The sequence below is a fragment of the Acipenser ruthenus genome, chromosome 17 (assembly GCF_902713425.1).
Source record: "Acipenser ruthenus chromosome 17, fAciRut3.2 maternal haplotype, whole genome shotgun sequence".
NCBI lineage: Eukaryota > Metazoa > Chordata > Actinopteri > Acipenseriformes > Acipenseridae > Acipenser > Acipenser ruthenus.
Genome location: NC_081205.1, coordinates 24,094,571 through 24,112,665, shown reverse-complemented (window position 1 = coordinate 24,112,665; position 18,095 = coordinate 24,094,571). Strand labels below are relative to the sequence as shown.

At 39.3% G+C, this 18,095-nt stretch overlaps 1 protein-coding gene across 2 annotated transcripts in view; it reads right to left on the bottom strand.

Moving 5' to 3' along the window:
* LOC117422865 (PEX5-related protein-like) overlaps positions 1 to 18,095 on the bottom strand; it is a 78,877-nt gene that overhangs the window by 8,449 nt on the left and 52,333 nt on the right. For both annotated transcript variants that reach the window (XM_034038070.3, XM_034038071.3), the window contains one exon: positions 12,086 to 12,181. In XM_034038070.3, the coding sequence (XP_033893961.2) occupies positions 12,086 to 12,181 (96 nt within the window). The remainder of the gene's footprint in view (positions 1 to 12,085; positions 12,182 to 18,095) is intronic.

The window sequence follows — 18,095 nt, the reverse complement described above, 5'->3', positions numbered from 1 at the left end:
TAGCTTCACTGTATCCAATCCTACCAGTTCTGTATTGAAACAACTAGGGCAGCCAAACTGAGAGCAGCTGTGGTTCATTGTCTCCATGGGTTCAACTAATGCCATTTACTGCACTTTCTATAAAAAGGACAAGACTGATATTTTCAGGGAGGGCTTTTTACATCTACCCTTGTGTCTACACTTTGATAAAAAGTCACACAACTCCACTGTAGCTCTGAACAGTATCTTCCCAGCTGCTCAGAACCTAATTGATCCTCAATTGCGTTTTAATAAAGAACACCACTAATCTGTATTACTGTATCAGTGGAAATCTTTTATTTTACTTGTTACTACATTTGCCTAGCAATTATTCTTATATAAAGGGCTCATCTGCCTGTCTAGATTTAAGAAAAGCAAGGATATTAACTTTCCCTTAATGGAGTTTGCTAATCTAATGGCCTTTTAACTATGGTTTAACTAAAATAACATTTAATTTAGATAATATTTTGACAAATACATTTCAACAAATAGTTTTCAGTTTTAGAGGCCAACCATTTTTAAGTATTAATTCACACTTAAATGTAAAATCATTTGATTTTTTTTTTTTTTAATGTTATCACAGGTAATGTAATTTATACTGTATCCAGGTATTGTAATAATCTAGTATCTTGGCAGACTACTCTGGTGACTTACCAGCACAGTGTGAAGCTAATGTAATAAAGCTGTGATTTGTAAATGCCTTGTGCCTGGTTGTTTAATAATATGTTTTACTGCTCTTGCCCGGATTGTTTTTCAGTAGTGGTTAGGACTCTTGACCAGAGGGTTGTTGGTTCAATCCCAGGTGGGGGACCCCGCTGTTTCTGTACCCCTGAGCAAGGTACTTTACCTAGATTGCTCCAGTAAAAACCCAACTGTATAAATGTATGTAACAAATAATGTGATATCTTGTAACAATTGTAAGTCGCCCTGGATAAGTGTGTCTGCTAAGAAATAAATAATAATAATATAATGAAACTGTCCAACTCAACTATTGCATATCACCATGGCTGAAAACCGGCGGAGACGTCTGTGCCAGACACCTTCCACGTGTGCTCCCAAGGCTGTCTGGATTGGGAGCAGTGGATATTTTCACATGAAATGCGGGTTTCCATGTGAAAATGGATGTGGATTTCCTGTGTTTTAAGTCAAGCTCACGAGTAAATGAGATTTACCCTATCCCTCTCTGTGGCCGAAACCTGATCCTCTCGAGTTGTTCTCACCATGTGCACACGCATTGCCACTTCACGTGTAAATAACCACACATGGAAACCACATTTTCCCGAGCTGTCTGGGAAAACAGCACGAGAACGGCTAATTTGCATATCGACCTCCTCCTTTCCCCTTCATTTGCATGACGTCAGGTGAAAAGAGGGTCTCTCGAGTAAAATAAACTGAGCCAATGGAAACCCAGAATGTACTGGGTAATTTTTCATTTGGCTCAAGCACAATGAAAAATTAGAGCGCAAACGCCCCCATAGACTCCAATGGTGTTTAAATTGAGAATGCTTGCTGGTAAAAACTCTCTGTATCCCAGAGTTGTTCCATAGCCTGCCAAAGCATGCCCATGCACCTTATGAATTACCAGTAATAGCCACTTAGACCATACAGATATATTACAGGGTCACATAAACAATCAAAATAAAACCACACTCACAGAAACCAGATCATTTTGAATTGTAACCTGCCAGGTTGAAAGGGCTAAACAGCACACAGTGCAATGAAGTAATAAGCTTTTCTATTCACAAATGGAGAAGTTTATATTTTTATACTTTTATAATAAAAGGAAAATGATTATATAAACCAACCCATTTGCTGTTATACTGCAGCCTAGGGATTGCTGAAAATATGTGTTTGTAAAGGTGTCTCAGAATAACCATATATAAACTAACATACAGCTATGGCCAAAAGTTTTGCATTACTCTATAAAATTAATTGATTTTGCTTTATAGTCGAGTGAAATCTACTGTATAATGTTACGTTAACATAATTAGATACCGCTTTGCCGTTTTCCATATACTGAGAAAAATTGAAAAATGTGACATTTTGAAATCTAACATGAAACACTGTACTACTATTATGGCTTCTGGTAGACTTTTGTGATATCATTTTGTAGTTTCTTTGATTACATGATGTTAAATAAAATATTTAAATTATAGTTTTTTTGTTTTTTTTTAATGAATGTCTCAATCCTAAAATTGGAGGTGATGCAAAACTTTTGGCCACAGCTGTAGCATTGTGTAATAATATGTAATTCATGCCAACCATAAATATATAATCTCTGCTTGATAGTGCTTCCCATCTGTTCTACATTTCATAACCTTCTTATAAGAGATGTTACTAAGTAAAAGATAATCCCTTTTGCAATCTTTGGGTTTCATATGGCTCTGACTGCTGCTCTGGAAAGCGTGCCAATTGAAAACATGTTGAATTGACGAGCGAGAATAGCTCATCTGCTTCATGAGCATCTGCAGATCTGTATCAGGTTATCTGTCAAAGTCATTATCATTTATGACACATACACAGATTAATAGTTTATTACTTTATATAATTTTGAATTAAATAGTTTTATATTGAAAAATATGAATGATTTTACAGTTATGTTATTATATAACATATTTTGAATTTCATGTGGCATACCTTTTGAAGTCATGCTTAAAAAAAAGATTAAAGGTTTCATGAATCTTGTAATAATACATATTTTATATGCAAAAAAATATGACAAAAGTGTATGGTATGAAGACTTTTTTTTAAATCTCTAACCCTAGTCTGTAATGGTAATAACATAATTAAAAACGACACTACAAATCACTACAAGAATGCCTTGTAATTTGAATGTGATTATAAAAATGTAACATTCCCTGCTGAGTTTTCCCATTGAAGATAACATTAATTCACTTTAGCAGTTATTTATACTGAACCTTAACATACATTGACTATGAATAAGCACTTCTTTTTTTAAGCATGGCTGCATTTGGTGCCCACTTAAATCTTTGCAGTCCCACTGCAAATTACAAGTATGAGTGCAAATTCAGAGGAGAACATTACCCTCCATATTCTCGCTCTCTGTTTGAGAACCCAATTCACATCTGCACAAGTTTAACATTTGCAGAGGAACTGAATTCCAGCTGTCAAAAAGCAATACATGTCAGCTTACATTAGCTCACATTTGCATGTTAGGGTTGGGAGGCTGCAATTAAAGCCAGAAGAAAGCATCACGACCTTAACTTATTTAATGCACTGAAACACATTAAAATGTATTACTGGGAAGTCTGGTACATCCTGTAGCTTGCCTGAAAACAGAGTGGTTCATTAAAATAACTGTTGTATGAGCAGAGACAGTGGGCTGTGACATTTTGAAGGAAAAGTGACCTCCTCAGAATTTTAGAACCACATTGGATGAATGACAGGAATGCACTGTGATAGTGTCAATCTACAGAGATGACAAATAGCACAAACAATGTTTGGCATTAACTCTGTTTATTGCAGTTTTATATTTACTGAAATGCATGCAGACTATGAGGCTACATTAAAGGGATGTAAATATATGGAGCCTCACATTTAGCATGTGGCTCTCTTGCTGCATCAGCTAAAACTGCAGATCTCCTAATAGTCATACATTTATCATAGATACTGCTTGCAACCACAGACCATAGTTAGTGCTATTCATTTGCAAGACCCTGCAGTGGCTGGCTAGCTGCTCTATGATTTATGTGCAGGTAGGTGGGACACTTGCGGCATTGATTCAGAGTTATAAATAGAACGCATTATTTAAGGTAGATTTAAGGTAGATTAAGGTTCGGTTTGGATATAATGAATGGATGAAGATGTTCGCTCTTGTTATGTAATTACAATGTAATTACACATGCACTGTAGTATTTTTACAATGCAATTAGCAAATACACCCACCCCTAGTTATATCGCCCCTCGCTATACTGCGGATTCAGAGTTGGCTCCCCATTTTTACTGTCTAACTGCGTATGCCTTAGCTGCAATATACATAGGCACTTAGAATTACTGTTCGTTTTATTTCGTACTGCACATCACAAACAACAATATACAAAACAATTAAAAACAAAGCATTAATATTGTACTGTTATCATATACACACGTATTGCACAGTAACACAAAACAAATTAAATATCTACTTGCTGAAGCGGTTTTTATTTTAGCCAGCTGTCACATGTGGCAGCAATGCACGAGCAAAAGTCACAAGGCAGTGACGTCAGCTCCCTAGCAACAAGCCTCCTATGTTGGGAATGGATTCTTTCAATTCAGCGGATTTGTGCATTTGAGAAAGGCGAGGAAGACTCATGAAATTAATTGGAGACTAAAGCTGATGAGAAGCAATTACCCTGCGCAGTACGAATTAAAATGGTGTGCTGCTTTTTATACGAAAAATGAGAGAAAACAGGTTGCGTAGGACTTATATTGGACTCTGACACTCACGATAAAACGAGGGAGTGGTTGTACAGTATTTGTTAGCCTATTTGTTTTTCTATGGGTCTCTCGCTATATCGCGGCCCTCGATATATAGCAGATTTCTATTGGACCCCGACACCCGCGATATCTCTAGTGGGTGGTGTACTATGCAACCACATGCAATAATAGTGTAATCAATGCATATTGTATTCTTACTTTTTCATTTAAAAGCAGAAGTGATTAATCTTTATGTAAATATAGTTACGCATAACGATTGTAATAAAGTATGTCCAGTATAAAATACTTTATTTTTCATTATAGCTTTCATAAAGATTAGTCGCTTATTACTATGTTGCAATCTTGTTTGTACGTCCTGCTTGTAAATGAAAAATGAAGGATTGGCAGATTTAAGTTGTTTCACAGAAAAAAAGTTAATGAAATAAATTTTACTATTAACACGTTTCTCACAAGAATCTGGATCGTTTTTTAAAAACTAAAAATGAATTTTGATTTCATTTATACACATATCAAAGAGCATATCAACATAATGTTACTGGATTAACTGTTCGAAGTCTGATTTAGATTCAAAAACAGGACATGAACTCGTGAACACAAATGTTACATTAAAAGTGTAAAGCATTTTCTTTTTTCTACCTCTCTAGTAAAAAAATGCTTCTCCATCTATTTGGTTTTATTGTACCTAAGTCAGCGTTTTGAAGCTATTGCACCTTTCCTTTATGCTATCGCTCGCTCCTCTCTTCCTTCTCTACACTCACCTCTGCCAAACCCTCCTACTTCCACTCTATCATTCAGTCTTCGACTAACAATCCCTGTAAACTTTTCTCTACCTTCTCTTCCCTCCTCAGCCCTCCCCACCTCTTCCACCTTCCTCTATCTCGGCTGATGACTCAATGATTTGCCAATTCAAAACGCTTGTATGCACCTATTGCTGCCTCGACCTTTCTGCTCCTTCCTATCTTCAGACTATTATTTCTCCCTACCCCCTCACACCTCCTCTGCTCCTCCACTACCGGCAGATTAGCTGTACGCTCCCCCTGCTTCCAGATACCACTCCTTCTACACCCTTGCCCCTCAGTGGTGGAACAACCTACCCACAGATATCAGGACCTGCTCAGTCCCTGACCCCCTTCTGGCGCCTCTTCAAGACACACCTGTTCAGACAGCATCTATAAACCTCACAGCTCACCACTACACTGGACTATATGGCACCCAATTGTTCCAGTACTCGCATCAGCTTGTACCTGCACTGAACTGCTCCATACCTTGCCGTATTCTACTACTGCTCTTAATTATAACTATTTTCTGTATCTTGTACTTGGTTTTACTCTTAAAGGTCTCTGCATGCATGTTTTTTGTAATTGCTCTTATTTGAAATTGTTCTTATCCATTTATCATACTACGTGCTCTTAATGGAATTTACTATTTTAAGCAAACATTTTTATTATAAGTTTACTGCTCTTAGTCGAATTCGCTGTTAAATTAATTATTTACTGTACTCTTTATTTTGCTCTTATTTGTATTTGACCTTATTGTCTACTGATTTTACTGTACTTTATAACTGCTCTTATCTGTAATATGATATTTAGTAATGTGATATTGTTTAATGTGATATATTGTATTGTGATATTTTGCAATAATGTAAGTCGCCCTGGATAAGGGCGCCTACTAATAAATAAATAAATAAATAAATAAATAATATTAACCCGTGGCTTTCTTCTGGGTCTCCAGTGATAGATGCTTCTCTTTTTAATGAAAAAGCAATTTTTGGTTTTCGTAAGTTGAACAGCATAGACTTCCAAATCTCCCCAGACAATAAACCTTTATCAGTTTTCAAAGTGTTTTTAACTAATTTCTGTTTAAATCAATTTTAAAGCAGTTTTATATTAAATTTATAATTAAAGAAGCATAACAGGCTATCCAATTCTCATAGGGGCTGAAAATTCATACTGAGATGCAGGTAAAGGAGCTATCCATATCAACTCTAAGCCGATCATATCTTTGAAATGGGGTAAAATGTGTTTATAAGCACTTTTAAAGATGTTACAGTAGTGATGTTTAGCGAATGGTATAAAGCACGTTTATTACTAGTTCTAAAAAGTCTTGTGCATTTTATCACGTGTGGCTATGTGTTTCATTTCTCTTACTATTTTAAATGAATTGCATGTGTGGCCTATTATAGTCATCAATTAAATTAGACAATCACTAATTTGTCTATTTTGACAATTTTCCAAGATTTTCAGTTACAGTGGTTTGATTGACACAACAAATCAAAACTACTGTCATACTGTTTCCGGTCAATAACTAAACCTGCGATTGGATAACAGACAGGAAGGATCGGTACCAGTTCCAACACAATACCAAAATCCCAGGTAACAAGCTCTTTGAGCTAAATATATATATATATATATATATATATATATATATATATATATATATATATATATATATATATATACACAGTACTGTGCAAAAGTTTTAGGCAGGTGTGAAAAAATGCTGTAAAGTAAGAATGCTTTCAAAAATAGACATGTTAATAGATTATATTTATCAATTAACTAAATGCAAAGTGAGTGAACAAAAGAAAAGTCTAAATCAAATCCATATTTGGTGTGACCACCCTTTGCCTTCAAAACAGCATCAATTCTTCTGGGTACACTTGCACAAAGTCAGGGATTTTGTAGGCATATAGTCAGGTGTATGATTAAACAATTATACCAAACAGGTGCTAATGATCATCAATTCAATATGTAGGTTGAAACACAATCATTAACTGAAACAGAAACAGCTGTGTAGGAGGAATAGAACTGGGTGAGGAACAGCCAAACTCAGCTAACAAGGTGAGGTTGCTGAAGACAGTTTACTGTCAAAAGTCATACACCATGGCAAGACTGAGCACAGCAACAAGACACAAGGTACTTATACTGCATCAGCAAGGTCTCTCCCAGGCAGAAATTTCAAGGCAGACAGGGGTTTCCAGATGTGCTGTCCAAGCTCTTTTGAAGAAGAACAAAGAAACGGGCAACGTTGAGGACCGTAGACGCAGTGGTCGGCCAAGGAAACTTACTGCAGCAGATGAAAGACACATCATGCTTACTTCCCTTCGCAATCGGAAGATGTCCAGCAGTGCCATCAGCTCAGAATTAGCAGAAAACAGTGGGACCCTGGTACACCCATCTACTGTCCGGAGAAGTCTGTTCAGAAGTGGCCTTCATGGAAGACTTGCGGCCAAAAAGCCATACCTCGGACGTGGAAACAAGGCCAAGCGACTCAACTATGCACGAAAACACAGGAACTGGGGTGCAGAAAAATGGCAGCAGGTGCTCTGGACTGATGAGTCAAAATTTGAAATATTTGGCTGTAGCAGAAGGCAGTTTGTTCGCCGAAGGGCTGGAGAGCGGTACACGAATGAGTGTCTGCAGGCAACAGTGAAGCATGGTGGAGGTTCCTTGCAAGTTTGGGGCTGCATTTCTGCAAATGGAGTTGGGGATTTGGTCAGAATTAATGGTCTCCTCAATGCTGAGAAGTACAGGCAGATACTTATCCATCATGCAATACCATCAGGGAGGCATCTGATTGGGCCCAAATTTATTCTGCAGCATGACAACGACCCCAAACATACAGTGAAAGTCATTAAGAACTATCTTCAGCGTAAAGAAGAACAAGGAGTCCTGGAAGTGATGGTATGGCCCCCACAGAGCCCTGATCTCAACATCATCGAGTCTGTCTGGGATTACATGAAGAGAGATAAGCACAGAAGAACTGTGGTTAGTTCTCCAAGATGTTTGGGCCAACCTACCTGCCGAGTTCCTTCAAAAACTGTGTGCAAGTGTACCTAGAAGAATTGATGCTGTTTTGAAGGCAAAGGGTGGTCACACCAACTATGGATTTGATGTAGATTTTTCTTCTGTTCACTCACTTTGCATTTTGTTAATTGATAAATATAATCTATTAACAAAAAAAATATATATAATCTATTTTTGAAAGCATTCTTACTTTACAGCATTTTTTCACACCTGCCTAAAACTTTTGCACAGTACTGTATATATATATATATATATATATATATATATATATATATATATATATATATATATATATATATATACTGTATATATATTGTAAGGAAGCGGGTTGTGAGAGACAGCAGGGAGGGGGTTAAAACCTCCCTGAAAAAGAAACATGGGAAAAATGCACTTTTTGGTTTATTGTTTGAATTTAATTGTTTAATTGTTTTATTAATGATCATCCGCACCTGGGCGTTATTGGGGAATTAGACCCAGGTGTGGGGTTTAAAAAGAGAGCAGGCAGTCTGCTCGGGGCTGCTGAGTGGAAGGAGGCAGAGAGGTGCGCTGTCTCCGAGTAGCCATTGAATTAAAGTAAGTGCTGTGTTAAACCTGGGTTTTTGAAAAGACGGGGAAACAGCTTAGCTGTCCCGTGTTAGTCAGGGAGTTCCTGTTTGTGTAGTTAGTGCTCATAAAGAGCTAGGTGTTTGTTTTTGTATTTTTGTTTTGGTGTTTATTAAAATAGCGCAACCGCGCAAGAAAAAACCATTTCTGTGTGTTGGGTCACTGTTTTTAAAGGGGCAACGAACCCGAGAGAGGTGCAATTCTTTACATTTGGTGGCAGCGTGTGTGGGCGCCCCTACGACCCAAATAATGGATTTAAAAGAGTTGATTGAAATGGTCAATCGAAACACGGCTGCTCAAAAAGAGCAGATAAAGAAGTGGAGACAGGAGTGGGGGCTACCTGATCCGGAGCCCACAGAGATAGACCTGCTGCTCCAGAAGTGGGAGCAGGTATGGGTAACCCCGCAATCTCCCAAGCCAGAGGGGGAAGAGCCGGAGCCCAGAGGGGAAGAGCCGCCGCTGTCGGAGCCAGAGGGGGAAGAGCCGGAGCCCAGAGGGGAAGAGCTGCCGCTGTCGGAGCCCAGAGGGGAGGAGCCGCTGCTTCCGGAGCCCAGGGAGGAGGTGGAAAACATACCTCCACCACAGCCCCGACCACCACCCCTACTGTCCAGTCCGGCGTCGCTGCGTCCGGTCCCTCACCCCTTGCGCCTGGACACCCTGTCGGTTGGTCTGGACCTCCCGTCACTAGACCTGGAGCCCAGGAGTCGGCAGAATCGGGCACAGTTCTGCACCTGGTCCCCTGCTCCGCTCCTCACGGACACTAAGACGTCGCTGCGCTGCTCCCAGACGTCGCTTACGCTCCCCCTGGTCACTGCTTCGCTCCCCCTAGATGACCGGACGTCGCTCCACTGGGTCCCAGCTGCAGACCTCTGCCCGCTGCTGCAGCCTCCAGTGCCCCGGTTGCCGTTCTGGTCGCCCCTGTCAAACCGTTGGAGTCCTTCGTCGCCGGTGCGCGGTCCCTACCTGGCTGAGCCGGGACGTGGATCGATCCACCCTCGAGTTCGCCCGTGGAAGAGGGCGAAAATTGACATTTGTGGACTCGAGGGTGGGTGGTTCGGTTTTAGGGGAGGAGGTGGCCGTTTCGTGGCCTGTGTCTTGTAAAGACACGGGGGGGGGGGGATGTGTAAGGAAGCGGGTTGTGAGAGACAGCAGGGAGGGGGTTAAAACCTCCCTGAAAAAGAAACATGGGGAAAAATGCACTTTTTGGTTTATTGTTTGAATTCAATTGTTTAATTGTTTTATTAATGATCATCCGCACCTGGGCGTTATTGGGGAATTAGACCCAGGTGTGGGGTTTAAAAAGAGAGCAGGCAGTCTGCTCGGGGGTGCTGAGTGGAAGGAGGCAGAGAGGTGCGCTGTCTCCGAGTAGCCATTGAATTAAAGTAAGTGCTGTGTTAAACCTGGGTTTTTGAAAAGACGGGGAAACAGCTTAGCTGTCCCGTGTTAGTCAGGGAGTTCCTGTTTGTGTAGTTAGTGCTCATAAAGAGCTAGGTGTTTGTTTTTGTATTTTTGTTTTGGTGTTTATTAAAATAGCACAACCGCGCAAGAAAAAAACATTTCTGTGTGTTGGGTCACTGTTTTTAAAGGGGCAACGAACCCGAGAGAGGTGCAATTCTTTACAATATATATATATATATATATATATATATATATATATATATATATATATATATAGTAGATAACTAACTAGTTACACAAAATAAACAACAGTTTTTAACATATAAGCAAGCTAGTTGTTAACAGTTCAAAGTTCCTTACTGTAAAACACAGAGCAACGATATTCCGCAGAGCAAAGCAAATGAACTCAGCTCGGTTTACAGGCTATGGCACGGGTCCTGATGAGTTTCTATTAATGATCAATCATCTTCTTGTCTGTGTGCATTTAAATGTATCATTATTTATGGGAGCTGCTTCTCTCTGCCAAGTGGTCACATGATACGAGCAACAGCATTTGAAAGATTCCTTCTCCTCTGAGAAGTACAGCATCGTCATTCATAGTTCTTTGTTTCTTACCGAATACACAGTGTAACATTATATTTGTTTTCATTTCGACTAGTTTCAGGGAAAACAAGTCTGGTGTTACTCTAAAGAAAAGCACACCCATTGTAAAAGTTTACCATGGCAAACAGGACTGCAGCAATTTAACCATGCTTCTCTGTTCTTATTCTACCACACCATGCTTTATGCTAATTACCATGGTTTAGTGCATTAAACTAGTAAAAGGGAAAATACAAAAACGTATCTGGAAATTACATTTGAAGTAATGAGGTTATGTATTTATTTATGTATTTATTTCCAGCAGGAGAACAGCAGTACAGTACATGTGTGCCATTATTAGTATCTCATCATCCACACTGTGCTTGAAAATATGATATATTAAGCTGCTAAGGAATGAATAACAGCTCCCAAGAATGGGACCCGGACCTTTTTAATATCCTCTTCTCATTAGCTAGTAGAAATGTGATTAATGGTGCTGAACTTGGTAAGGATAATCAAGGGCCATCTGATAAGATCATTTATGGGATTACTGTAATTGGAACTAATAGTTAAAACCTTCCCCCTAAGCCTGTGCTATTAAATCTTCTGTAGCTTTCTTACTGGATGTTTTAGTGCTGCAGCCAATTATCACAGTTGTTAAATATTCTATCAATTTGACTTGGAGCAGGTAATCCAATAATAAAATTCCATATGTTTTCAGAAAAACTCACAGAATTCTTGTACTGTATGCATGTTACCACACTGATTGAGTGCTGTCATTATTTGTACATTTGGACAATCTACGGAAAATTAGTTTGGAGAGCTATTTATGATCCATAACTTCAAATACTCAATCATACATTCTGAGATAAAAAAAAATTATAAGAAAATAGTGAACATGAAGCAGCCAAACATTAAGACTAATGTCTTCATCAGGTTCAGGCAGGTCACAACATGTAATAGGATTTAATACATTTTATTTTTGGAAATTGATCACTATGCACAGATTTTGGTCAGCACAAGCATATGATAATTGGAGTTCTAAGAGCACTTGGAGTATAAGTAAATGGGATGGATACTCTTCATACGGAAGCATTTCCCATGCTGTAGTAACTGGTATAGTTAAATATCTAGAATGTGAAGCGCTTCTTAATATAGTTCATCCATAACTGTTCAAATAAGATAAGAAACAGAAGCTATGACACAAACAGCCCAGTACTTCTGAGTTGTAGTGCTCTTCCTACCTCTACAGCTGCCTTTGCTCTTTCAAATTCTTCTTCCAGGGAATGATTTCGTGACAGGATCGAGCTTCCCCAGCGATGCTCCTTGCCTAGTCGACCCTATTAAAAAAATCACACACACACACACAGGAACACCCTCAAGGTCAGCGGCTTCATGAATCCCTCTAATATGTTTTCTTCAGACTTGCTTGAAAAGTTAGTGTATCCCTTCCCTACACATCAAGACTGTTTATATCACTGAACAATTAGCATCCCACACAACTGCTTCTCAAAAGTTACCAATCAACCAGCAATCACAGTCAATCAGTGCATGAAGAATTTCCAAGCAAATAGAAGAAGCTTTTCTGAGAATCTATCAAACACACTTCATTTCAGCCCATATTAAATGTAGCAGGTGTTTGCTTGACTGAGACATATTGAAAATGAAACACGGCATTATTTCTTGTTTTTTTGGTTTTCTTAGGTGTATATCAGTATTGTGCGTATCTATTTAATCATTAAGTGTCTGCTAATTGTGCCATACTGTATATTCTGCTCAAACTTATGTTACCTAAATTTGAGTTTCTTTCACAGTTAATAACATATGTCAATCAAGCTTATGAAACACAAGGCAAATGCTGAAGCAACTGGTTGAAGGGGATATTTTCAAGCAATTTTTGCCAAGCTGCTCAAAATTTTATTTCTTGTGATCTTTTGAAACACAGAAAATAAATATTTGACAATAAAACAGAAATAAAAAACTTTCAAGGCACTGCCTTCAATTAGTGTTCATTATAGTTAGGGACTCAGAAATGAAAGTTCAACAGCCTGTATGTGACCAATGCTGTACTCCCTTAAGTGTTTGTTACAAGTAGATTTGACTGTAGTGAGACGAATGCTTCCTAAACAGGACTGTAATCGAGACACTGGAGTCAGTCGTATTAAATTAGAGGTGCAGAAAGGGATAACAGTAATCAAATAATCCAATTCATTATCTGTAGTTATAATGCCTGTAACCTCTTGTACTGTATTTTACTGTCCTGAAAAAAACAAAGCTAAAAAAGTGCTCCACAGCAGCACGATCCTCAGATCGACACAACAAGTTAACAAAGTTGTTTAATGTGAGATTCATAGATATCTTTGACAGAACGATTTCTTTCATAAACCTCTGCACTGAGGGGAAACTACTCATTTACAACTGCAAGAGAAATCAAAAATCCACAACTGAAGCCGCGTTCCTTCAGGCATCAGCTTAAATATCAAAGTTTCACAGTACACTCTGCTGACTTTTTTTTTTGTTTAGTTTTCTACACTACATAACATCTGTCAGCCTTAAAAGCACCCAAGCGCATTATAAAATAAAGCATACTGGTACTGTACAACAAAAGACTTACCCAGAAATTTATAATCTAACTAACTCACAAATATTGAAATGTTTTTTTTGCAGGGCCATATGGATTTCCTTTATTACTGTTTGTAATAGTAATCTCTAGATTTCCTATTTCCTAGATCTGGCCCTGTAAATATATGTTTTTCTTCACTTGCATATATTTCTAATTATTTCTCTATATATTGTGCCTGTATATATATATATATATATATATATATATATATATATATATATATATATATATATACTGTATATATCTATATCTATATCTATATCTATATCTATATCTATCTATCTATCTATCTATCTATCTATATATATATATATATATATATATATATATATATATATATTCAACATAATATTGTAAATAATAAAACAAATGAAAATGGCATGGACAAAAATGATGGGACCGCTAACCTAATATTTTGTTGCACAACCTTTAGAGGCAATCACTGCAATCAAACGTTTTCTGTAGCTCTCAATGAGACTTCTGCACCTGTTAACAGGTAGTTTGGCCCACTCTTCCTGAGCAAACTGCCTCAGCTGTCTCAGGTTTGATGGGTGCCTTCTCCAGACTGCAAGTTTCAGCTCTTTCCATAGATGTTCGATAGGATTCAGATCAGGACTCATAGAAGGCCACTTCAGAATAGTCCAATGTTTTGTTCTTATCCATTCTTGGGTGCTTTTAGCTGTGTGTTTTGGGTCATTATCCTGTTGGAGGACCCATGACCTGCGACTGAGACAGAGCTTTCTGACGCTGGGCAGCATGTTTCGCTCCAGAATGCCTTGATAGTCTTGAGATTTCATTGTGCCCTGCACAGATTCAAGGCGCAGCAAAGCAGCCCCAAAACATAACCGAGCCTCCTCCATGTTTCACTGTAGGTATGGTGTTCTTTTCTTTGAAAGCTTCATTTTTTCGTCTGTGAACATAGAGCTGATGTGACTTGCCAAAAAGCTCCAGTTTTGACTCATCTGTCCAAAGGACATTCTCCCAGAAGGATTGTGGCTTGTCAATATGCATTTTAGCAAATTCCAGTCTGGCTTTTTTATGTTTTTCTTTCAAAAGTGGAGTCCTCCTGGGTCTTCTTCCATGGAGCCCACTTTCGCTCAAAAAGCGACGGATGGTGCGATCAGAAACTGACGTACCTTCACCATGGAGTTCAGCTTGTATCTCTTTGGCAGTTATCCTTGGTTCTTTTTCTACCATTCGCACTATCCTTCTGTTCAATCTGGGGTCGATTTTCCTCTTGCGGCTGCGCCCAGGGAGGTTGGCTACAGTTCCATGGACCTTAAACTTCTTAATAATATTTGCAACTGTTGTCACAGGAACATCAAGCTGCTTGGAGATGGTCTTGTGGCCTTTACCCTTACCATGCTTGTCTATTATTTTCTTTCTGATCTCCTCAGACAACTCTCTCCTTTGCTTTCTCTGGTCCATGTTCAGTGTGGTGCACACAATGATACCAAACAGCACAGTGACTACTTTTCTCCATTTAAATAGGCTGAATGACTGATTACAAGATTGGAGACATGTGTGATACTAATTAAAGAAACTAATTAGTTTGAAATGTCACTATAATCCAATTATTTATTATCTTTTCTAAGGGGTACCAACAAATGTGTCCAGGCCATTTTAGAATATCTTTGTAGAATAAACAATAATTCATCTCTTTTCACAGCTTCTTTGCTTTATTCTATGACATACCAAAGGCATGCAAGTATACATGATAAAATAGCTTTTAATTTCATCACTTTTCAGGAGGAATGAAGCATTATTTCAATGAGCTGTAAGGGTACCAACAAATTTGAGCATGTCTGTATATATATATATATATATATATATATATATATATATATATATATATATATATATATATATATATAAATTGTAGGAGTCCCTATAGAAGAACTTTGTTAATTTCATAATTTCATAAGTGGTTAGCCACACTGGTACCCATAATATAGGCACTAGTTTCTGTTCGCTCACAGAGAAATCTGCTGGTGTTAGGAAACGATACAGAGTTTTTAGAGACAGAGGAGCAAGTTCTGGATGTTTTCTTTTGTGTCGTGGCATACCAACACTTATCAGCCTGCGATGGAAAAATAAACAACAAGTAAGGTGAAAGGGCGCTGGTGACGGATCAAGATTTTTACACATGGCTGACAGCTATGCCACTGACCTAGACTTAAGGGCTATGCACACCGGGAGTGAAGCAAACGACACGAATATAGCACGAGTACATACAAAAAAAAAAACACAACTGTATCTAGTCATGAAAAGAAAATACTGTCTGCCTTTGCTCCTTTTGTGGAGACGAAATAAAATAAATAAAAAAAAGAAATTGTCACACATAAAAAAATGACATTTAACAGTGAATGTTTATATGTGATCTGGTTTAACATGTTAATTATTCAAAAAGAATACATCAAAACATATTTCTTTGTAAATACTGAGAGAATTAGTTTAATACACTTTTTCAGTTTTTGATTTTCAGTTGTAATAAAATCTTCAGTTAGTGTGTGATTGTGATTATTATTATTGGTCAACATTATTAAAACAAAGAAGTGTCATTTTACAGAAATACAAAACCAGTGTGTGGCACTCCCCGTCACTAGCATAGCATAGCATAGCAGCTACAGGAATATAGAATGGTAATGTACACCTCTTCATGGTGCCCCCCCACTCCCCGCACTCCCACAAAGTAAAATAATATGCTTGGACAGTTGTATTGGATTTACCGCTGTATCATGTATAAAGGGTTTCGCAGCCTCGCTAAAAATAACAAACTTATGCACAAACGTGAGAATCCAATGCACAGCCGTGAGACTCTGAAAATTGTGAAAAACTGTGAGTTTCACGGGTAAACCTTGAGACTTGACATCCATGCATTTTGCTCAGCTAAAGACAGTGGTTAAGGGGTTTTACATTGTTAAGGAACGTAATATTCCTTTTCTATTAACACCTGAACTTGGCTGTCAACCCAAAACGTTATGTCCTCTTTCAGGGAAGCAGGGTTACGGCAAGTAACCTAACGTGTCCTTTCAATTCGAAGATGACCACCAACATTAGGTATGGGATAATGTATACCAGAGCCGTCGCAATCGAGAAGGAACGGCAGCATACGAGGGACGCATCAGAACCGTATAACCAAAGGTTAGCGGTGCGATTGTGCAACCTCAAGGACCCTCGTGCCTACTGAAGGCAAGGAAGGCTCTACCACATTCAAGCGGTAAAACCTGGAGAATGTATGCGGCGTAGCCCAGCTAGCCACCGTACATATACCGGACAGTGAGGCCACTCTGAAGAGGGCCCAAGATGTAGCTAACCCTCTAGTAGAGTGCGCAGCTACTCTCCCAGGTGGGGGTAAGCCAGCACTGTCATACGCCACAGAGACTGTGTCCGCAATGCAATGCGACAGTCGCTGCTTCGAGATGGGCTGTCCTAGGGTCCGTATACCATGACACCTCAACCCCCGCACCGGCCAGAGGAAGTTCAATTTCCTATCCTCCTCCGAAGCAAAAGGAAAGACTCCACAATTCCACACATTGATTCACGTGGAAGGCTGTAATCACCTTGGGGAGGAAAGCAGGGTTTGTACGCAGTGACACCCTGCTGCCATCGTCCCAAATATGCATACAGGAGCTATGCACTGACAGTGCCTGCAACTCACTAACCCACTTAGCGGAGATGATAGCCAAGAGGAAGGCTGTCTTCATAGACAGATGCTTCAACTCTACGGAGTGTATGGGCTCAAACGGGGCCTTCGTGAGAGCCTCCAGTACAACATCAAGGCTCCACTCGGGGAGAACGCACCCGGAGATACCGAATCTATGGGCATGGCACGCAGAGATAGCCGGTAAAATACACCTGGAAGGTGACCTACCAGCATCAAGTAGTTATTGCAGAAACTGCAAAGATAACTGGCATTGGGCAAGAAACTGGGTCATGACTTCTAGTCAGACACCAATTTTGGAAATACTTCCACTTATAGACGTACAGCGACCTTGTGGAGTCTGCCCTAGCACTCTACAGAGTAATCACATCTGCGTCTGATAGCCCTAGGGCTGTCCAGCGGTCCTGTTCAGGGGCCAGACCCATAATTGGAACCTGCCAGGTTCCGGTTGCCAGGGGCTCTGCCGGTGTCATCCACGGGATCTACAAAAGATTTGCAGTGCGTCCCATTAATGCCTGGTCAGCCGGCAAGGTCTACTGTACAGTGGGTCTGGAAAAATACAGCCAGTGGAGGACAAGTCCTGCAGTTGTTTTTTTTTTTTTTTTGACCTAGCTGCTGCACAACGCATGGCAAGCGGGATACTGCATGTGCACTGCAGATGTGCCAGCAAGGGTATTTAATCAACAACAATAACGATATATATTTTTATATATATTAAAGCTCAGCAGCCAGCTGAGTCGCTCGACAGCGGGGGTAAAGCAGAGCCTAGCCCTGGTGGAGGACGTGCTCCCACACAAGTGAAAGGCTGTAAAAGACAACAACACTCACTCCTTTAAATTAATACTGCACAGGCAGTCGACTCACATTCCACAGAGAGGAAAGCAGCAGCCTGCAACGCAACCGTGTGCAGGTTGCTGAGGAAGAAAGAAAGAAAAATGCTAAATCAGGAGTCACTGATTCCGTGAAA